General features: G+C 40.7%; 2 protein-coding genes across 6 annotated transcripts; one reads left to right on the top strand and one right to left on the bottom strand.

The window, feature by feature from the left end:
* Nucleotides 1-271: 271 nt before the first annotated feature.
* On the bottom strand, nt 272-9269 carry LOC117433962 (coiled-coil domain-containing protein 105). 2 transcript variants are annotated; one of them, XM_059010913.1, is made up of 9 exons: nt 8222-9269; nt 8022-8179; nt 7132-7401; nt 6517-6621; nt 5634-5826; nt 4196-4362; nt 3516-3611; nt 1978-2091; nt 272-1169 (listed from the first exon to the last, which is right to left on the bottom strand). In XM_059010913.1, the coding sequence occupies exons 1-9, from the start codon at nt 8358-8360 to the stop codon at nt 984-986; spliced, it is 1428 nt and encodes a 475-aa protein (XP_058866896.1). In that variant the 5' UTR covers nt 8361-9269; the 3' UTR covers nt 272-983. The 2 variants fall into 2 exon arrangements, with proteins under 2 accessions (XP_058866896.1, XP_058866895.1); XM_059010912.1 differs by having other exon boundaries at nt 8022-9269.
* LOC131709081 (macrophage mannose receptor 1-like) lies at nt 7930-19858 on the top strand. 4 transcript variants are annotated; one of them, XM_059010910.1, is made up of 7 exons: nt 7930-8023; nt 14450-14497; nt 14608-14916; nt 15728-16069; nt 16595-17002; nt 18246-18338; nt 18487-19858. In XM_059010910.1, exons 2-7 carry the CDS (start codon nt 14461-14463, stop codon nt 18879-18881), a joined length of 1584 nt encoding a protein of 527 aa, XP_058866893.1. In that variant the 5' UTR covers nt 7930-8023; nt 14450-14460; the 3' UTR covers nt 18882-19858. The 4 variants fall into 4 exon arrangements, with proteins under 4 accessions (XP_058866893.1, XP_058866891.1, XP_058866894.1 ...); XM_059010908.1 differs by lacking the exon at nt 7930-8023 and adding an exon at nt 12171-12350; XM_059010909.1 differs by lacking the exon at nt 7930-8023 and adding an exon at nt 12539-12729.
* Nucleotides 19859-23329: the final 3471 nt, after the last annotated feature.

Raw genomic sequence — 23329 nt, 5'->3', positions numbered from 1 at the left:
TTTCTTCAGCTTTTAATTATGAACGTTCACCAGGAGAAATATGTTTTCTTCTAAGCATTGTAGTGTATCCAGATCATACTTCCTCCTACAACAATGCTAGCTCGCTGATTGAAGTGAGTGCCGAAAACTAGCATTGTTGCAGGGGGAGCGTACTTCAGATACACACTGCGATCCTTATAAGAGAAATTTGAAGGCTCACGAGTAAATGTCGGCATTCTGTTTAAAAATACACTTACAAAATAAAACACAGACACAACAAAACACACATCAGTATCAATCAAATTAGTTTATTATATTGCAAAAAAAATCCCATAATATGATGTCATTTAAAAACAGTTCAGTATAATAATATGATTGTAATAACAATCCATGATTCAATATATTCAAATACACAGCACCCTTCACTCTTCATAATACTGGTTCGAAACACTGCATGCTTTAAGATATCTGAGAAAGGCGGGGTTAAGAATTCAGCCCCTCCCCACTCCCCTTGACTGGCTGAGAAAGAGCAGCTCATGAATAATTAATTTAAGAGGTCGTCAAACGTGTATCCCACAAGAGAACAGAATAGAAAAAAAAAACGAAATCATTCATTATATTTTTTAAGCAGAAATTATTTTAACACTGCAATTGACTATGCATGACTACTTTTTAAATGTTATTTATTGAGTTAGAACAGAGATTGAAGATGTATAACATCCTCTACTGTTAGGTGTAGCCTTACCTGGTGGCAAACAGGTTTTAAAGAGAGGTGTTAAACACAGTGGTCAAGGTCCAGCTGCATTCTTTCTGATAAAGTACAGCACGCTGCACAGGCAATGCCAGAGTAAGACACTCTACCACAGTGTAACTTCAATACTTTGAGTCCTACGCTCTCAATGGGAGGCTATTCCTCCAAATCTGTTTCGATCAATCAAAACCCCCCTGATTAGCACACATCTTATTTTAAACACACAGAACACGCTGTTAAATGAAGCGGGTCTTTATTTGAGGTGGGGCACGGTCCAGCGGTGGTCAGAGTTCCTCCGACGCAGCCTGGTGATAGCTGAGTCCAGGCCGGCCGCTGCCCTCTTCCCCTGCATGTTCTCCTCCAGCTGCAGACGAGTCCGGTGCAGCAGGCCCAGGTCCTGGCTGGTGTTCAGGAGAGACTGCCGGAGGGTAGCGTAACCCTGTGGCGGGAGAGGGAATTACACATCACTTGAAGGCAGAATAATTAGGGTGTACAAAATCTCACCCACGTGTCATTCATGTTACTTGCTTTCCAGTTTTTATATTGTTTCCGTTTAGCAATAGCTTCTCTACTGAAGACCATTAAAACATGCTTCGAGTTAGTTCACCACAAGGTCTTTTTGCGTCATTAATGGGAGGATAATGGCTGGTTTCACAGACCCCGTTTAGTGCTAATCTTGGACTACCTACTGTTATCTCCAAAACGCTAGTACAAGATTAGTGCTAACCAGGGTCTGTAAAACCAGACGATTCAGAGTGATTATAAGTCTCACCTTCTACATTTGTGCGAGCTTCCCTGCAGATAGTTGTGATGGGCTGCTGGAGTTCATTGCTGCTGCTAACGAGATGCAGTCGGATGTTTTTTTTTCATTACAGGGAAGTTCATTGTTCATTGAAATGCCTTCGGTTTTTGCAGGTGTCTTTTTAAAGAGCATTTGTTTTACACAACACTGGGTCTTGTACGGTTTATATAATAGACTCTGATTTGTTTCTGTATGCTGTTTCTGCAGTAATATCAACGTATAGTACTTTGTCAATGCGCAGTAATCTACTTGGCATAGAGTTCTGACAATAAGAATTCCTGATGAGATTTATTTCACTATTGTTATAGATGAGCTTTTCCTCTTGTGATGAGTTTGGGAAGCAACACCAACATTTGATTTGATTTGAGCAACATGGTTGCTTGTATGTATAAAATAAAAATAAGTAAATAAATGATCCAGTATGTCAGTCCAGCTGGCTGCTGACCTGTACGATGGCAGTGGCCTCTGGCAGCTGAGTCCCGGCGTGTCTCTGATAGACCTGGACCTGCGGACGGTCAAGACGCTCTCTAGTGAGCAAGTCAGCGCTGGACACTGGACCCTGTGAGGGAGGAAGAAACAGGCATGAGATAGCACTCAACTCTGCAGCTTGATCATTCAAGAACTATGCCCCAGTAAAAGCTACAGTCCCAGTACAATCAAATGCTTCATTATTTTCAATGAACACTGTAGTTGCTCAGTTGTAAGATTTGTGGTAGCACTTTAGATTAGAGGCTATACATAAACATGTGACAACATGGCAATAACTGTGTACCATGTTATTGCAGCAGTGTGACAGAGATCGAATGAGTCTTAGTGTTAGATCTCCCTCTCGACCTGTGAGGGCACGGTGCACGAGGAACAGAGTACCCTTAATGAAATGGCACGACAATTTATTCCGTAGGGTAGATGGAAGTCGGTCAGTTCGGAAAGAAGCCGAGCTATGGCACCCGAGCTCAGTGACCCAGACGGTAAGCGGCGTGGCATCCGAGGACTGGAGGAGCGGATGCGCTCGTTAACCTCGGGGTCATGGGCGAGGGTATAAATAGGGGGCATGGCTTGAGTGATCTGTTCCTTTGCATATGGTTAAATTAAATAACCGAGAAGGTGCCCGTTTTGTGAAAATAAACCGTGAGTGTTTCGTGTCTGTGTCTTAACACTGTGTGTCTTGTGTGTTGTTTCACTAAAGATTACTGAGCACGATCCGGAGCTGCAGCCGCAGGCCAGCGAGAAACCCGGACTTCACCATTCACCTTTTTCCACTACAGGAACTGTCTTTTGTTTGCACCATTAGCACTTGAATCACGCACTGTCTTTGTGTTTGTGTTTTGTGTGGGTGTCTGAACGGGACTTTTGGGGTTACGGGTCAAACCCGTGGATTACAAATAGAAGTGATACACGCCGCTGTATCACTTCTATCACTATTATTATTTGCAGGTTTGCCTTAAGGCTCTGGACATTTATTAAATTAAATAAACACCCTTGCACCTGTACCAACGTTGTCTGTGTGATTATTCTGCACTGCACTCACCTGCACGTCATTACCACTTTGCCACAAGCAGGTAACACATTTACTGTAGGAACCATTTGTAATAACCCAGTTACAACATATTCATGCCCTGTAGGTACTACATTGGCTTTTTTTTTTATAGAACTGAGCAACTTCGTAAGGATGTGTTCATTCAAAATAATAAAGCATTGGATTCTACTGTAGCTTTTTATTTATTAAAAAATAAAGAAGCAATGGGCCTGTTTTTTTAATTGTATTGAGGCCACAATAAGCATTGCTGCTTATTAAGAGTTGTTCTGACCTTTCGTTTCAATAGAAACTCAATTATGGTGTTGATTCAAAATAACATTTGCCAGTGCTGTTTAGTGACACTTTGGGTCAAATTTTTTTAGGATTATGTGTAGGTCAATAAGCAAGCTTGCTTACACTTGAATCTTTTCTATATAAAGGGTGTGTTCTCGTGGAGCAGCACTCACCAGGACCCGCCCCTCCGAGTGCTCGTTCTCATCGTACCAGCGCTGGATTCTCTGGATCGCAACCCGGGACTCCCCTGAGCTCACCTGCAGGTGTTGCTGAAACACACAAGCACACAGAGCACTCCATTCATGCGCTGAGGAGCGATTGGAGGTGACAACATCATACCGTACACGTGCCACCCTGCAAGTCTCAAACAGGCAGTTTTGAATGGGATCCACGCGGTATCTAGAACTACAACTGCGTGAAAAGAAAGCTCGGTTTGCAGGCCTTGCTTTAAGATGGGCTTGTGCTTTTTATGGTCATTTCACCTGGAGAGTGAAACTGTCCCCACCAGCTGTCAGTAACCAACCAGCTGCTTCCCTCAACGACTGACATGCTTTGTAGCCAATGGATACGCTTGATTCCCAAAAGGTGAAAGGACGTGTAACAGAATTCCTGGAAGGGAAGGCAAGGAAACTTTATTTGTGTAATACCAGATGTTTTAAACAAAAATCTTTGCAATATCATATTTCTTTCACAATTTGAGACTGTACAGTGAATGCTACAAAACCTTTAACAACACCGCTAAATCTCTACAATGGAATGGTGTATAAATAAAGTTAAATAGTACAGGAGGTTAGGAGAGGAGGAAAGCACAGGAAATAAACAGGGTGTAATAAAAAGCACAGGGCTCCCGTACTGTGAGGTTAACAGTCTCAGCTATCTTCTGTGTGAGGCCGTCGTTGGTGGCTTTGTGTGCGGCGCGTCCCAGAGACACGGCCTGATCCACCGCTTCCTTCACCTCCCGACACAGAGCCCTGGACTGGAGGCAAGCTGTCCGAGCGGCCTGCAGGGCCTCCTGGCATTCTGAGAGAGGAGAGAGAGGGGTGTGAGAGAGGGGGAGCGAGGGAGTGGGAGAGAGGGGTGTGAGAGAGGGGGGAGTGAGAGAGGGGGAGAGGGGGGTGTGAGAGAGGGGGGAGTGAGAGAGGGGGGAGCGAGGGAGTGGGAGAGAGGGGTGTGAGAGGGGGGTGTGAGAGAGGGGAGAGAGGGTGGTGTGAGAAAGGGGAGAGGGGTGTGTGAGAGAGGGGTGTGAGAGAGAGGGGGAGAGGGGGGGGTGAGAAAGGGGGAGAGAGGGGAATGAGAGAGGAGTGTGAGAGGGAAGTGTGCGAGAGGGGAGAGAGAGGGGGGTGTGAGAGAGGGGGGGAAGAGAGATATATGATTCTGTCAGTTCTAGCTCCTCAGTAACAGTCAGGTCACCTTCTTTTTGGTAAGTGACACACACTTTTTGGTTGAAATACACAGTCAATTTTCATGTGAATACAGATTTCAAGGGACTGGTATTATCAGTAAGCAACATCGTTCTTTGTAAGCTTTTTGCTTCATGGAAAGGGGATTGATGCGTGAGCACTATGAGAACTCTAAATGCTTCATAGGATCAGTACTGTAGACCCAAAACACCACTTGACTGTATGTTAATATACATATAAATGTTTCATTCCAATTTAGAATGCCCAATTATGTTCCCTCACTGCAGTGACTCCCCACAACAGCACAGGAGAAAGTTAGCGTGTGTCCTCCGATCCCCAGGCCAATCGCTTCATTACACCCAGGAGCTCTGAAGCAGATGCAAGCTAACGACCCCTGTAGGACAAAGGCCAGCTCTGCGGGTGTGCTCTTGAGCGCACTGGGTGCCTCGCAAGTAGGGGGCACTGTAGTGCGATAAGGAGAAACAGTCGCTCCTGCCGGTTTTGCCTCCCTAACCTAACGCCAGAGCCAATGCTATCCCCAGCCAGGAACCTGCTCTTACCTCTGCGACTCACCCTACACACCACGCAGTTGTGCCTTTACCAGGGGGGGCCCTTAAAACTGCCTTTCCCCATGAAGTTCAATAAAACTGTTACAGACTCCCTCTAATTCAACTAGTCTCCCTTCTTGTGGCGTTCTGACGTTGAAAACCCTGCAATAAACACCATGGTTTGCCAGCTCCTTATGAATAAGCCTATTGTCACTGACCTGATCTGAGACCTTCATAGCGAATGGAAGAGCAGGGCAGCACATACATTTCTGCAACCATTTCATCGTGTACGACAGCATACAATAAGAGTTTTAGCAATCGAAAGCTGCCCTTGAGTGTGTACCTGGAGTGCAGGGTGTTGCAGGACTGGCCTTCAGGAGCTCTCTGCTCTGAGAAGGGGAAGAGGAGGAGGTCGGAGAGGTAGGGCTGCAGCTGTGGCTCCGCGTCCAGTCCGCAAAAGAGTTGGGGAAGAGGTCTAGAACCCTGGACCTCTCTGCAGCGCAATCCAGCAGCCTCTTCCGACAGGAGCACAGCATCTAACCAGACAGCATTAGTGTTCAAGGCCAATCTTAATGGACCAAAACTACAAACTATCCCAGTAACCTTACATTAGATATCAAGAAACATTTCATTCTTAAATGTCTTTCAACGCTGCAGATCTGTATACAAACTTTCCACTGGAAACTTGCAGACCACTCTAGAACTACAGACTAGATAACCCTACTCAAAAACAGCAGTAAACTAATCTTCAAAATACTAATATAGATCCCTCTGCAAACTTGTATTTATTTTTCAGTATAAGACACTGCAACTATGAAGTTAGTTATCATGTGTCTTTTTGAAAAGTGACTTTGTTTTTATAAGAGATGTGCCATTCTGCTGTAGAGGATCAAACTGTGCAAAATGATTACTGTTATGATAGGAGGCACCCTATACACTACATATAGTAATAGCTTATTCTAAATAGCAAAAGCTGCTTTTTAAAGAATTATGCTGTATGCTCTATGCACGGATAACATGTGGAGTTTTGAATCCCTAACTGTGCTCGACACAGATTGTGTTTGTGTGTATACTGTGTAATGTGTGTTGGGTAGCAGCAGTAGTAGTTGAGAACATCTGATAATACTGAAAGAACCAGGTTGATTAGTATGGGGCTTTTAAAAAAGACAGGAAATCACAAACAATTGAACAGGCAGGCAGGCAGGCAGACCAGGCATGCTTCTTACCTCAAGCTGGTGTCTTGTCATTTTGAGTCGTATTTCCAGTTCTGATTTCAGCTCAATCAACAGCTTTCTCTCTGCTTCCAGAAGATAGTCTGCACCGTCACGCACCTAGCCAGGAAAAGAAACATTCAATCATTCTTTTTGTATTTCATACATCTATTTGTATACTGTGATCACCTACCGGAGCCATTAGACCAGTAGAAAAAATATGTGGGCCCCTCTCCCATTACCACTTTTTTTCCAAAAATATAGGTCACGCGTCACGCATATAGCACAGGTTTGTATTTAATGGCTCTTGTTGCTTTTATTTCTGTACGAAAAGTGTTGCATCAGTTATTTCCATTTAATACAAACTATCTGAGATCTATATTATACATATATATAGGGCAGCTGGCTCTTTGAGCTATATATATATATATATATATATATATATATATATATATATATATATATACCAGAATTTAATTTAGTAATGGAGTGAGACATTGCAGGTGCCTGGTACAGCCCACCCTCAATCTGATATAGCACTCCTATTTCCACAGAAACGTGTCATCTCTGCATTTCCAGGTAAACACCCAGAAGCTCAGAGTCCTTGTCCTTGCCCTGCCCCGGACTCACCCTCTCCCTGGGGGCCGGTCGGAGCCTCCTCGTGTCCACGCTGCTCTTGTTGAGCAGCAGGTCTTTGCGCAGGTCCGCCAGGCTCTTCTCCAGGGTCTCTCGACTGCGCAGCAGCCTCTTGGTGTCGTCGTTGGTGTGGACGGCCTGCAGCCTCAGCTCAGTGACCAGCGAGCGGACGGCCCTGGTGTAAGAGCGGGCGAGGTGGGAGCTGCGTTCCGCTAGGTGAACCCGCAGGAAGGAAGGGGGGGCGTCCCCTGCTTTCAACGACACCTGGAAACACACCAAGAGCATCAGACTCGAGCACCCAGCCCTGGGTTACTAAACTTCTCTTGTTCAGGTTTAGTAAGACACCTTGATAAATGTGCTCTGAATGAACTGATCACGCATCTCATTAAAGCATGAATCACGAGTCTGTAGCCTTTTTAAATTGTTTTCAGCTTTTAAACAGTTGGAAATTTCAAGTTAGCTATACAATTTCATAAGTAACTTGAAATCTACAACTTTTTAGGAACTGAGAACAATTAAAAAGGTCTAATTAAGCACATTTAGTTCAATTAAGGGTTTAATTAAGTAACTGTAAACTCAGTTGGAATGAAAACCAAAAGACACAGTGGGTCCCCAGGACCTTAAAGCAGGGGTCTCCAAACCTGGTCCTGGAGGGCCGGTGTCCCCCTGGTTTTTGTTCAAGCTGTACACTAAATTACTTAATTGGAACAATTAAGTGCTTAGTAGAATCTTAATTGTTCCAATTAATTAGTGTACAGCTTGAACAAAAACCAGGAAGGACCTCGGCACTCCAGGACCAGGTTTGGAGACCCCTGTAGAGGGAAGTGACTGCTGAACATTTCACAATATGTTAAATAGAAGCCAGGCAATTTACAAACACTTACATGTAAGTTATGATGCGGTGCAGAAACAGGTCTATATTTGCCAGGTCCTGTTTTTTCCATCCCGCTTTCAGCTTCAGATCCGTTGGTACACTTTCCACGGGGTAGATTGAGATCGCTATTACGAGGCCCGAGTTGCTGATCCCGAGCCGCGGTGTTTCCTGGTTCTTCGCCGAGTTGAATGACCGGGCTGCCGCTAGAACTGCCATTCCTGGCCCCTGACCTGCACGGGGCTAAAGTCTTCACTAACCGGTCGGACAGTCTGATGGCGTTTACGGTTACATCACGCCACGATTCGGGGCCAATTGTAACCGTCGCCAACGGAATATTTTTGAACGACATTTTGATTAAAAATATTTATTCTTGTACTACATTTGAATTACTTTATATGGTTAGTTCAGCACTTATGTAAAGTTTATTATTGGAACATTTTGCATTTTTTTTTTGTAATTTCTGAATGTTTATTTAATATTTATTTTATTTATTTATTTATTTATTTATCTTGAATTGATTGTTACCGGATGTGTATAGTTGGTCTATATTGTACAATTATAAATGATTCTCATTCCTGATTTCAAGCAAATGTTTATCAGACATTTTCATTTAATATTGGAATTATACGTATTCATTTAGTTTTCTATAATAATAGAAGCAAAGCTAAAACAATATCATTAAAACCAAGAAGAAAGCAATGATTAGGCTCGATAACTTACGTAAAATATCCGGGGGGAAGTGATCTTAGTTGGTAGTTGAATTAAATAGTCAATTAAATTCGTATGTCACCATAAATGATATGCAATACAGACAGTACGTTAAATAAACGATATTACAAGATTAATAGCATGAAATCGCTAGTTATGCATATTCACTATTACTTAATAATTTTAGCATTCCGTACTAATAACAAAAAATACTTTTAAATAAATGATTGCTGTCGCGCCTTGATCACGTATTGTAATATTACATTAGCACGTTATAACATTTTTGTTTTTTTGCTTCTGGTATTTCACAGTAACATTTTTGTTTTTTTGCTTCTGGTATTTCACAGTTGTTTCTGCAATTAAAAAACAACAAAGGCGCGCCGCATTTTCAAATTCTAGTATTAAATCTTTAGTTTTCTCTCTTTTAATCCGCAACGGTTAAGTTTGATTCTACCGGTTTAACTAAACATTTCACCCTAATAATTATTGCATTATTGCATTATTGCAATTATCTCTAGCTAGCTGGCTCTGTCTGTCTATGTGGCGCTAAGCGTCGACACCATAGAAACCGTCTCTCTGGCAACAGGTAACATCGTGCTCAGCTGGTATGAGGTCACAATAGAATTGTCTCACGTTTTGATTGGATATGGGGGTGTGGATAAGAGTTTGTGTGCAGGAACCATACAAATAAAAAATACACTATCGCTATCTAGGAGCTATTTCTGAGCGAGACGTTAAGAAATACATTATTTTTAAACAATTATCCACATGGAAATAAAATCAAATCTTTATTTACTTTAGAATTGCAAAAAAATACACACTGTAATACAGAATATAAATAATGAGGTAAGGTACAGCATACAAAAATATAATTACAGTGCGTCTGTTTCCTACATGCTTCAACAGATTAGCATTAGGTGCAATCTGCTTCATCAGAAACCAGGCCCTGTTCGCTGTCCAGTTTGTTTACATTGCCTGTAGTCAGCTGCAAGTAGGCGGGCACACAAGCTCCTCCCTCATTCCTTCTGGCCATTTTTTCTGTCACTCTACTGTGCCCTAAACAGGAACACTGCTGCGACTACCTGCAGCAGTAGGGGGTAGATATGGATGCTGTAGCTCAAGGAAGCAAAACAAACGTGCAAACGAGGGGTTTCAGTTATACTGGTGCTGTTAACATTACACAGGACCCAACGAGAGACACCCCACCTTAAATATGTGAAAACGACTTTAATATTTTAAAAAGAAATGCTTCAAAAGTAGGAAAACAGACCCTTTCACCCTCTGCTTCCCCTCTTAACAATATATTCACTATTAAAGGACTGCTACCCAATCCTATTCTCCCCAGTATTATCATCACGGCCACTTCCCTCCTGTTGAAGATCAGTTGGTTCTTAGCTTGTGTTTCATATTTCAAATTGGAATAGCAGATTGTTTAAAAGATAACGTTGTAATTAAAGAAAGCAATCATTTAAACCAAGCTGTTTCTACTTCCTGGTAGCTAATCAGTTCAAACTGACTCCAATGGTCCAGCCTCAATCACTTGACCTACAGCACAGGTACCAGGGCGCCGCAGTTTATTCATAGTGTTGCAATTTAAATAGCTGCATATCCAGCATTGAAGACTCATTGTGAGGAAGAGATGTCACCAATCCAAACAGCTGATTTGTACTGATCGGAGTCTGAACTGTGCTGAAAATGCCTTGCCTACTCTTTGTTTTAAGTTTCTGATGGACTCCCAACTTATACTTAAATCAGGCAAAATAGTAACAGAGCCAGCTGCAACATTAATATATTCTTTTATATAAGTGCTATTCATGTGCCAGGCATGATTCCTTGGTTGGAGTTTGCAGCAATACTGACATGTAATCTTAAAGGCTGTTGTGTTGCTACAGCTGCATTTAGTCTGAATTTCTTCATGCTAGCAGTGTGGTTTGGGTTATAGGTCATTGTCGTCACAAATATTATCACTGGCGTGTTTCTCTTTCTACTGCAGGTTGAAATATGACTTATTAAATAAACAGCTGGCTTCACAGCCCTAATCCGCATTAATCTTAGAATCTTGGACTTCATTCAAGGCTGCAGAGACTGCCTTCCTAGTTATTGTTGCTGAATAGTCGCACAGAACTCTCACACGAACACATGAGGACATTCAGATGAACTCCACTCTACAGACTGCATGTACCTTCAGAGCCATGTGTTGAAGGTGGGCTTGTGGAATTTGGAGCTGTAAAGAAATAAGAAATGTATTCATTAAAACCGTGTGTATGCTGCTGTCACCACTAGGGCAATATAAATATGGTTGCTATCTTTATTAGTGTCAACATTCCATCTTTGGACTGCTCAAAGTATTTTCTCATCAGAGGAGGAGTTACTCTCCTCAGACAAGCTGTTTCACTGCACCCTGTGACATGGTACCCACCTGTTACTGCGGGTGAAGTGCCAGGGAGCCAGGAGCTGGAGTGCCCAGGGGAGCTGGCTCGAGGAGAGGTGCCGCCCATCGTGGAAGGCTGCTGGGATTGTTCTCCTCCATCTGGTGTTTGGGAAGCGGCTGGCCGGTGGTTGGAGAGCTCTGAAAGGCAGACTGAACAGAGGTGGTGTCCTGTGGATCTGTGCTTCAGTATTTAACAAAATAAAATAATTAGAAAAGCTTAGTACTAAAAGAGCATGCGTCTCTCCTGTGTATACCAATGAGGGGTAGCTGCTCCCTGCTCATAGACTCTTAATAACAGGGCTGGTTTCCTATCCAGAAGGGCTTGCCCTGCACTTTCTTCACTAGGTCTTCATTTTCACTGGCGTTCTTTATGCTGACGAGGTCGGTGTGGTGTTCTCTACAGTACTGCTGAGCTTCAGTCCAGGTTTTCAGTTCTTCAATCAGGGTGTATCTCACAGTGATGTTGCTGGTCTCTGTAAACACAAATCAAAGAGGTTAGTTGTGGAGGTGCAGTGGCTCTGAACTCCTCAATCAAGTGTTTAAAATGAGAAATGGGAGTTTCTCACGCTTGGTAGAATAAATCTAAGGGATATGTCATCAGAGATCGGATGTAATATGGAAATTGAAAAAGATCTGTACGTGAATTTGTCCAGACACCACATAAAATACGACTTTATTGAGAGAATCATAGAATACAGCCTGCAGAACACTGTCTGAAAGCAAGGTTGAAACACTGATTAATATGCCCAGAGATGAAACAGAAGACATATCTTGAAACATTGGCTATGTATTATCTAGATACCAATTTATCCTGAAATCATGTGAATCACTACAATTTAACACAGGTGGAGGCCACTTAACTTGGTGTGTGATTTTGAAGGTGATTGGTTACACCTGAGCTAATTTAGGATTGCTATTACAAGGTGGGTGGACACTTATCCAACCAAGCTATTTCAGTTTTTATTTTTAATTAATTTTCTATATATTGACTATATATATATATATATATATATATAGTCTTGTTTTATATATAATGATGTAGCAGCACAACAAGGTGCTAGTTTGTAGGCAGTGGTGTTGACGTGTATGGTTTGCATAGCCTCGCTGAACCAGCTGAGGAACAATTCAAATCTGTTCTCTTTGAATAATCAAAACAGGAGGCTGTGCCGCGTTCATTACTGGGTCTTTATGCAAACTCAGGTAAGGGAACTAAACAATTATTTTTAATACAAAAGTGCATCTCAGTGTCTGCCTAAAGCATGCATTCCAAGTAAACCCAATGTACCCGTAACGGATTCAGCGCATTGGACATATGTTGCTTACTTACTCGATTTAAAGTTTAGTATTTTGATGCCGCTAAATTATAAATGTAGTTAAAATTCAAAAAAAAAAATCTATCTATCATAGCATATTTTATATTATCATACATTTTTCATGAGTGGCTTTCACTGCTTCTCGTATTAGTGGGAGTGCTCTTTGTCTCCTCCCATCATACTCAGCACATCATTTCATGGGCTGTCATATTGTCAGTGCGTTTCAAACCGGAGAGGAGAACACTGCCGCTGCTTTGAGTAGTTGGGTAAGACTTTACTAAAATATCTCTCTATGTCTATATGCGCATTAAACAATAGCTTTCTGAATAAAACTTATATTTAAAGGTGCAGTGCCCAAATCGGGTTTTAATATTGTTTTTGTGACAGCAGTTTCCTCACAAGACAATGTAGCACATATTATTATAATTTTTTTTTTATATAACATAGTGGACCACCGTGACAGTTTCTTCTTAAAAAGGAGTTGACTGCCTATATCGAATAAAATGAACGTCTTTTTGATTAAATTACAATGTATTATGTTGGTTCTGTTACCCATGAAGTATAAGAGATATTTTAGAATATACTGATTACGGATAGCCATGATTTAGGTTTAAAATGTCAAAAGTAGAAATGCTTTTTTTTTTTTTTTTTTTTTATGATATATACTTATTTTCAGTTTAGTTTTATGATGTAACAGCAAGACAAGGTGTTGGTTTGTAGGCAGTGGGGTTGACGTGTATGGTTTGCATAGCCTCGCTGAACCAGCTGAGGAACAATTCAAATCTGTTCTCTTTGAATAATCAAAACAGGAGCGCCTCCAAACTAATCCATACATTTCAACAGTGTAACACAGAAGGCTGTGCCGCGTTCATTACTGGGTCTTTATGCATACTCGGGTAGGGCAGCCAAATCATTACTTTTAATACAATACTAAAAGTGTACCACAGGGTTACCACAGTAAAATACATGTAGGCCTATTTAACCTATTCATGTTTGGTGAATGCAGATGCATCAAATCAGTGACTGAGTAAAGCACTCTATTTACAGTTTTGTGTTTTCGTGTCACAATTATAAATATAGTTAAAAAAAGACGTCTACACTCGATGATTTTTTAAATCTCAACGTAAAAAAGGAGTTGTGTAAGCTGTATATTCAGCATAATATTTGTCATTATAAATAAGTTTGTCTCCATAATAAACTTGATTTGAAGTTACAAGCTATTCATAACAGACTTACATCAATCCGTCGAAACAGAGCTTTCATATTGAGAGGAGAACACGTAGCCGCTGCTTTAAATCGCAAGTTGAGACTTAACCATAAAACACTGTTTTTTATTTTTATTTTAAACATATAAATGTGTTGGATTGGACTATTAAAATATTCTTTAATGATGTCAAGTTAATCACATTTCTAAATTCGCTTGTCTCAACTCTCCCCTCTAGCTCACTGTACTCAAGGCTTGAGTTTTTACCAAGCAACAACTTACGTCATCTATAATAACTCTACTATCATTAAAGCAAATGGCGAACTCAATACTATTTAGTTATTTACACAAATTAAGGCACGATATTTAACAAGTATTATACAAACATATACATAGTGTATATTAAAATAATTTAGTCACATAATCAACACTACTACAACGACTACTACTGGCCTACTACGAAAAATACTACTACGACTACGACTACGACTACTACTACTACTACTACTACTACTAATAATAATATGTATGTATTTATTTATGTTTTTATTGAGGGGGGTGGGATTTTTTTAATGAATTGTAGTTATTACTAATAAAGCTGTTTAATCTCTGAGTAAACAATAGGGTTAGCATGGCATAGTTCACACACCCTAATCTCTGTATAAGTCCCCTTGGATAAAGGTGTCTGCTAAATAAACCTATAATAATAATATTGCAATAAACAACTTGATGCTTAACCTATATTAAGGTGATCAATAGGAAGTCTTCTCTTTCTAATGCAGAGTCTGCTGTGATGGGGGAGAGGGAGTTGCTCATCTTTCTGCTTGCAGGTGGGTTTTCCCTATTTCTGTTTTTATTACTGTTTGCGTTAATATTTTCCATCTCAGAAAAGTTCATGCAGTTCTTAAAGCTGCAGTGTCCCTCAATGTTTCCTTTTCAGGGCTTTGTGTTCCTGCTTCCAACGACATCAGACGACTCTTCTTTGTGAATTTTGAGTTGACCTGGTCAGAAGCTCAGAGCTACTGTAGAGAGAACCACACTGACCTGGTTACTGTTCAAAGCCAGAATGAAACAGAGCACCTCTTAAATATGACACGATATTCTGTCAACGATGCTGTCTGGATCGGGCTGTATTGTGATAGTGTCATCTCCAACTGGGCTTCACTCCTCTACTGCGCTTCAATCAATTCACAGGGAGAGTGGGAAGATCAATTCTGCTATCAGAAAAAAGCTTTCATGTGCTACACAGGTAAAGACTATTTGATTTTGATTACTGATATGCCACATCAATAAAAGACCCCCTCCCCTCGCTTATTAATAATACAATAGTAAACCAGAGTTTATGTGGATTTCAAACTGTGGGGAGTCATATGCATAAAAACACACATAAGCACAACATGACCATCATGATAGTAAAAATAGGCATAATGAAGCATTCTTATCTTTGTATAAGTTAGTGATCAGCAGATTTGTCAGCCGCACAAAGAACAGAACATGTGGTTTTCACTAACTCTACTGCGCAGAATAAATGAGAATTTTTCCAAGGTAAATATCAGGACTTTATTCTTTATTCAGGACATTTGCTGGTAAATAAGGACAGTCCCAACCATATAGGGACTGTTGGCATGTATGCTGTTATGTGTTCTACATTTTTATTATCTTTATGTCATGCGTGCCTGTCACCTCTGGTGTGGAAGTTAGTATTGCAGTGAAAGTACCGTTTTATCACAGGACAAATCGCATGGTGTGCGCTGTGTCCACCTTTATATACATTTATAAAGGTCCAGTTAAGAAATAAACATTGAATAATCCCATAAAGTGCTTAATTAGATTCATTTGGTCTGATTGTTATGTACTATTTTTTAAATTTCCAGTAAACTTCATGAGTGATAATTGGACCAATTTGGGGCATTACGACTTTCAGAGAATTTTGACCCATGTGTTTAAATGAACACAGAAAATCTGTTTATTAAGGACAACACACAGTTTGTTTTGGGCTAGGAGCCACCAGACCTCCACAACACACACCTCATTGATCTGCTGTTTGTTTGTGTTTACAGAGACCAGCAACATTACTGAGAGATACACCCTGATTGAAGAACTGAAAACCTGGACTGAAGCTCAGCAGTACTGTAGAGAACACCACACCGACCTCGTCAGTATAAAGAGTGCCAGTGAAAATGAAGACCTAGTGAAGAAAGCGCAGGGCAAGCCCTTCTGGATAGGTCTGTTCAATAACCTGTGGAAGTGGTCACACCAGGGGGATAACTACACATTTCACAACTGGAGATATGACCAACCGGATGATTATCAAGACAAAGAGAAATGTGTGGTGATGCTTAAGGATGGCAAATGGGCAGATATTGACTGCAAAAGTCATCGTTCCTTTATCTGCTTTGATGGTAAGGGTCCCTGTTGTCTGTGTTTTTGTTCATCTTAGTGTTTTTACACTTGTCTGTGAGGAGGGACCTAATGGCTTAATCCATCTGATTCTATAGTAACCCCTTTATAAAAGTTCACCATGGTAAATTTGCATATTCATTGTTCAGTTTTTGGTTGTGCTCTGCATTGTTTTATATGAACATATTTTAGATCTTTTATTTAACATCATGTAATCAAAGAAATTACAGAATGATATTGCAAAAGTCTACCGGAACCCAAATAGTAGGACAATATTTCATGTTATATTTTGAAATGTCACAGTTTGAAACTTGTATAACTCGACTCATGCTACAGTATGCACAGATATGGATCATTTGTAAATATTATTGCATGTGTCATGGAATCGCAGTCATATATTGGGTGTTAGATATTGCTGTTTAGCTCTTAATATGTTCCCTACTACAAATCAGTGCCACCAGAACCTCAATGTAATTCACTGACTCCTTTCCTATCATTAATCAACCCTCTGCTTGTATTTATTTCAGACACTGGTTCCTTTTTGATATACAGTCCGTATCAGAACACCTGCGTCAATGCTCTTAATTCCAGCTCTGTAGTGAACAGTCCTTGCAATCCCGATGTCAAATCACAGCAGTTCAGATGGGTCTCTGAATACAGACTGCAGAGCGTCTCATTGAAATTATGTCTGGGAGTGGCGAGTAAGACAGACGGGGTTAAAGTCCTGCTCTACCCCTGTGATGAGAAGAATGAACTGCAGCAGTGGCAATGCAGGGATAACCATGTACTTGCAATCCAGGGAGCCGACCTATTTTTCAACTCCAGACACCTCGTTGAAAACTATATCGTGCTGTATATAGGATCAGGGTTCTATAGCAGATGGAACATATATGGCACGGGGGATGACTTGTGCTCCAGGCTCTCCAAGAATTACGGTACGGAACTCTTGTTTGACTCAAGAGGGAGGTGTATAGTTTGAATTTTCTCTCCTATCCCTGGAGACAGAATTAAAATGCCTCTCCCCTGTGGAGTCAATGTGTACACAAGGCTTTGTATGCCCTGCTGCCCATAGGTCTACTCACACCACTTCAGCTGTGCAGGCTGGGTAATAGACCTCTCTGGCGTGACGTCACACCCTCACAAAATCCACCACACTGACCTTGTCAGTATAAGGAGCGCCAGTGAAAATGAAATGCCTTCATCTAGACAATGTGGGGAAGCTATAAAATGTCTTCATCTAGACAATGTGGGGAAGCTATAAAAAAGGCTAACAAGATGCTTGGATATATTGTGAGAAGTGTTGAATTTAAATCAAGGGAAGTAATGTTAAAACTCTACAATGCATTAGTAAGACCTCACCTAGAATATTGTGTTCAGTTCTGGTCACCTCGTTACAAAAAGGATATTGCTGTTCTAGAAAGAGTGCAAAGAAGAGCAACCAGAATTATCCCGGGTTTAAAAGGCATGTCGTATGCAGACAGGCTAAAAGAATTGAATCTATTCAGTCTTGAACAAAGAAGACTACGCGGCGATCTGATTCAAACATTCAAAATCCTAAAAGGTATAGACAGTGTCAACTCAGGGGACTTCTTTGACCTGAAAAAAGAAACAAGGACCAGGGGTCACAAATGGAAATTAGATAAAGGGGCATTCAGAACATAGAGGCACTTTTTTACACAGAGAATTGTGAGGGTTTGGAACCAACTCCCCAATAATGTTGTTGAAGCTGACACCCTGGGATCCTTCAAGAAGCTGCTTGATGAGATTCTGGGATCAATAAGCTACTAACAACCAAACAAGCAAGATGGGCTGAATGGCCTCCTCTCGTTTGTAAACTTTCTTATGTTCTTATGTTCTTATGAAAGCGCAGAGCAAGCCCTTCTGGATAGGTCTGTTCAATGAGCCCTGGAAGTGGTCACACTAGAGGGGTATCTACACATTTCACAACTCGGTTAATAGACGACCAAACAATTATGGAGGGAATCATAAATGTGTGATTATTGGTGTGTTAGGGGATGGTCTCTATGAACCTGAAGATCCAGAAACCAGCCCTGTTATTAAAAGTCTATGAGCAGGAAGCAGCTACCCCTCATTGGTATACACAGGAGAGACACATGCTCTTTTAGTACTAAGCTTTCTAATTGTTTTTTGTTATTTTTGTTAAATATTGAACCACAGATCCACAGGACACCACCACTGTTCAGTCTGACTCTCAGAGCTCTCCAACCACCTGGCCATCCTGGCTCCCTGGCACTTCACCCGCAGGAACAGGTGGGTACCGTGTCGCAGGGTGCAGTGAAACAGCATGCCTGAGAAGATAACTTCTGATTTTAAAATGTATGTTAACTGCTGATTTCTATTAGTGACTGTATTCATTATTAGTTTTATTTATTATTATCATTGTTATATTTTTTACCAGGCACTCCAGTCCCTGAGGAGCTCCACCTGATCTCTGACAGTATGGTCTGGCCGGAGGCTTGGCAGTACTGCAGGGATCACTACACTGACCTAGTGAGCCTCACAAGCCTGGCTGCACAGAACAGAGTGTCGGAGCTCGTCAGGAACAGCACTGCATCGCGATTCTGGATCGGCCTGCACAGAACCGTGGTGTATGATAAATGGTACTGGGTTGCTGGTAAGGATAAGAGGGCCCCCCTAAACTACACTAACTGGGCCCCTGGGGAGCCCAACAATCCTTACTATGAGCACTGCGGGGAGATGGTGCTGGGGGAGGATGGGGGGGCTGAGTGGAATGATCTGTGCTGCTATGAAAAGCTCCCCTTTATCTGTTTCAAAGATAAAAACCTCTCCTAAAAGGTTTTATTGCAGTGGTTCTTAAACTTTCTATAGTTGGAACCCCCATTTAAAGTCACTTTAGTCTGGGAAAGCAACATTTATTAATACATTTATAGAAATAGCTAGACCTACTTTTTATTATATAAACATGAAATGTATGAGTAATAGAAGTCTGGTATGTGACACAGTTTGGCAATGCCATGTGTGCTGCAATGCACTTCAGCCACTGCAGATGTGGTCGTTTGAAACCTTCCTGTGACCCCCCAGGGGGTCCCAACCCCCACTCTGAGAGCCACTGTCTTCACAGAACCCATAGCTTTACTATATGAGTAGTACACCAAAAATACTTCAGGTCCTATGTAGACAATACTATATAATACTGTTAAAGGGATACTGTATATTGTCTTCTACATGTTGTTACTTGTTACTTTTAAGCATTTTTTTTTCTTAAAAAATATTTTTTTAATATTTAAGTAGTTTTTAGTTATTTAAGAAGTTGTGTCTGTAGTTGGGTCCTGGATATTGTCATCAGCACCAGCATAACAAAATCAAAAGAAAACTTTTATTTTCCTTGTTTGCACTTTTGTGTTGCTTCATTGAGCTACAGCAGAGCAGGCATTCATACCCCCCTGCTGCTGCAGGTAGTCGCAGGAGTGTGTCTGTTTAGAAAACATTAGAGTGACACAAAGAGGGAGGGAGGAAGCTTGTGTGCATGTCTGCCTGCCTGCAGCTGAAACTACCTGCCTCTAGGGAATATACCCAAACTGGACAGCCAACAGGGCCTGGTTTCTGATGAAGCAGATTGCACCTAATGCTAACCTGTTTAAATGTTTGAAAGATAGATAGATAGATATTAGTATGATGCTACAACTTTAACTATACAAAAATAGAAAATATGTTACAGGTTAAGTGGGTACAATCTCATTATTTATATAATATATTTCTGAGTGTATTTTGTGCTATTATAAAATAAAGATTTTAACTGGTGAACCCAGTATTTTGTTTCTTGATGTTTCTTAATTTAACAAAAAAACTAGGGTATCACTAAGAATTTTTCAAAGTTTTTATCCCCCAGGACAAATGTTTGAATTTTACTGTAGCCTAAATACATTTTTTCTTATTTATTTTATATATATATATATATATATATATATATATATATATATATATATATATATATATATATATGTGTGTGTGTGTGTGTGTGTGTGTGTGTGTTTTAAAGAGAGTATAATCATACTGTGGAAGGGTGGTGTGCAATTCACTGACATACACGGGAGACAGAGGTTTTATTTGGAAACACCGAATTGGTGCCCAGTTTTATTATTTTTGCTGTTTTGTATTTAGCCACAGAGGGCGCTGTTGTCTGTGGCCTGAGTACCGGCAACGGTACACAGGACCACAGGAATACCAATACTGGTAAACAGTAGAAATACTCTCACACTCACAGGTGCTCAAAATAATAATGAAAACAAAAGATGAAATAAAAAGAGAAAATAAAACACAGTAATAAAACTACAAAATAAAGGTGCTGCTTATGCAGTGCCCCCACTGCCGCTAAGCCGGTCAGTACGGGCCTCCTGTTCTATACACTGGGGTGGCCGGAGTTCCCCGTAAACCTACACACATCCCCTCGGGTACGTAATTATTTCTTTTACTTTGTAAATTATTTTAAGGCAGGCTGTATCCCTCAGCCGGACTTGCCTGGTCCTTGTTTCACACTGGCATCTTCTGCCAGCGTCACTGTATATTCCCCAACATGGCCACCCGAATGCACAACCAAGCGCAGTTCTTATGGGCCAAGCAATCTCCCAAGGCCCGCCTCTCAGCCACTCAGAGAGAGGGAAAGCACACACACCCTCTTCCCCACCTCTCTGTGTCATCGCCATGACTGACAGGAGGATACTACGAGACTGCTGCCCTCTTCCTGCAGTACCACGTATGTGCCAGATAGTCAGCACAGATCTCCCCTGTTACACATGTACAAAGTTTAACATTGATATGACCAGTATAACATCGTTTGAATATACATAACATACAATTACAATATTTATTTTGCATTTTGGATGCATGCAGTGGCCTGTGAATTTGATAATCTTGTACTGTATAATACATTTTTGATAATTCTATTGGTAATGGATTTCATATCAAATATGGCTTGCTACTATATGTGTAAGGAATCTCTAAAATTGTATCCTAATTATTAAAGACCTTAACAATTAGTATTCAATACAGTATATACATCCTTTGTGATTCAAACTGACATCAGACTTACATGCTGTAATAAATACTAGGCTATTAATCCCCCTTTGATTCAAGTTCCGGTTGATATATATATATATATATATATATATATATATATATGCAAGCTTCCAATTGAGACTATTCAGTTTATTTAAATAATAATTAACTTTTAAGATATTAGGTCTATGTATAGGGGTTAACATACCCACTGTGCAAAAATCAAAAGGGCTGGTGTGGTCAGATTGAGTCTGTTCGGTCTAAAGGCTTCTCAGCAATCCTTTGAAGCACATTGGACACTCATTATAGATACTCCACCCACATCAGACCTCTTTTTATTTTAGCACGGAGCCTGTTTGAAATAGGTTCCCATCTACATTGGGACTCTTTGAAACAGCTTTACACAGAAAATACTCAACCCAACCACATCAACCCTTTAGATTTTTCCACAGAGGGGTATTTTAATTAGGCACCCACTTCATTTGCATAACGTTCCTCATACTGTCGGAATCTGGGATTTCCCACTGTTCTCATTCTTCCTAGAACTTGAAAACCAGTTGGAAAGTTAAAGCCCTGCCACAAAAGCCCTCCCCGACGGTCGGAAAAGCTTTGATATTCAGGAGCAATGTGCTGAGGTTTCTTCAGGAGGGGGTTTTCTATAGGCCACTCTGTTCTACAGGCCACACTGCTTATGGTAGAAGTATCAATCAATGGGAAACCGGAGCATGTGATTATTATTATTATTATTATTATTATTATTATTATTATTATTATTATTATTATTATTATTAATTTGGCAGACGCCTTTATCCAAGGTGACTTATAGGTGTTACAGGGCAGTACAGGGTTACAATTATTATTATTATTTATTTATTAGCAGACGCCCTTATCCAGGGCGACTTACAATTGTTACAAGATAACACATTATTTTTACATACGATTACCCATTTATACAGTTGGGTTTTTACTGGAGCAATCTAGGTAAAGTACCTTGCTCAAGGGTACAGCAGCAGTGTCCTCCACCTGGGATTGAACCCACAACCCTCCAGTCAAGAGTCCAAAGCCCTAATCACTACTCCACACTGCTGCGAACAATGCAAGCTTAATATTTAAATACAGTGTAGTTTACAATAAGTGCAGTAATACAACTAGAATACAATATGAGCTAGGATGAAACACGTTAGGATTACAACAGTTTTATCTACAAAGGCATTGTAGTGCAATAGTGCATTAGTAAATTAATGCAAATGTACAATGTGAGAAGGTAGAAGCACAAGGGCAAATTCAGCTGGTACTAGCTCTTCCAAACAGCCAACTCTGCTTTCCATTCAGCTGTCTGAAAAACGGAGTGATCAATGGCAAAGACCAGCCAAAAAAACCAAACTACTGTGGGCTTTAAAAGGTACATGTTAAGTTTACCAGACATCAGTACAGATTTCAGAGCAGCAATTCTGAGTCAGTCAGCTGAAGATCTGACATCTCGTTTGTCTTCTTCTAATCGCTTTCAGATGACAAGCATTGAAATCTGGGGGCTTTGAAATGGTGACTAGTTTTCCATATTACAACGTTACAGTTTTATTTGATGTTGCTAACCAGTAGCAAGCAGTCTGTTTTTGACACAGACTACAGGCTAAGCTGCTTTTTAATAAAGTGGGGTATGCAGGAACCAAGGAGTTGATTAAACCACTTCAAAAACCAGCTAAAAGACGCCACACCCAAGCACTGTACTGCTGAGATAGTTGAAACACATGTCTAATGCAGGGCTCCATTCCAGCTTTAAGTGGCAGATAAATTAAAGATGAATTAGGCTCTTCTGCAAAGGCAGGGTTTTAATAAAGGCGAACACAAACGGCTATGCAAGGTCTCAAACCACTCCCCGAATACTTGGCATGAAACGTGCCCCGCCCCTCCCCAGTCTCTTTACTGTACAAACAGAGAAGTCCAGTACAGTCTGCTTTATTTACAAAGTTTAAAATCATATGAAAAAAGGGCTATACATCTAGTATAGGGTATAGCTAAAACCAAACACACACAGCACATTTACTCACCTGTATTCCTTTACTTCATAATTAGCACCTCCATAATAATGGATTTAGTGCAAGTCAAATACATTGACAACATTAAGCAATTCTACTAACTAGCAAATCAAATGGTGCTCAAACGCCATATATAATAAATCAATAAAGAAAACATCGAAAGCACATACCATAAAATAGTCATCAATC

Source organism: Acipenser ruthenus, chromosome 41 (genome assembly GCF_902713425.1).
Source record: "Acipenser ruthenus chromosome 41, fAciRut3.2 maternal haplotype, whole genome shotgun sequence".
Classification (NCBI taxonomy): domain Eukaryota; kingdom Metazoa; phylum Chordata; class Actinopteri; order Acipenseriformes; family Acipenseridae; genus Acipenser; species Acipenser ruthenus.
Note: the sequence above shows the minus strand (reverse complement) of the source record. Positions and strands in the feature narration are given on the sequence as shown.

Bases quoted from the DNA above. Each gene is read 5' to 3' on its own strand.
- LOC131709081 (XM_059010910.1), top strand. From the start codon at position 14,461: ATGGGGGAGAGGGAGTTGCTCATCTTTCTGCTTGCAG. The intron at 14,917-15,727 runs GTAAAGACTATT...TTGTGTTTACAG, and splicing joins AGCTTTCATGTGCTACACAG to AGACCAGCAACATTACTGAG. The intron at 18,339-18,486 runs GTGGGTACCGTG...ATTTTTTACCAG, and splicing joins CACTTCACCCGCAGGAACAG to GCACTCCAGTCCCTGAGGAG.
- LOC117433962 (XM_059010912.1), bottom strand. From the start codon at position 8,360: ATGTCGTTCAAAAATATTCCGTTGGCGACGGTTACAATTGGCCCCGAA. The intron at 7,402-8,021 runs GTAAGTGTTTGT...GTGTGTTTCCAG, and splicing joins CACCGCATCATAACTTACAT to GTGTCGTTGAAAGCAGGGGA. The intron at 6,622-7,131 runs GTGAGTCCGGGG...TTTCCTGGCTAG, and splicing joins GACCGGCCCCCAGGGAGAGG to GTGCGTGACGGTGCAGACTA.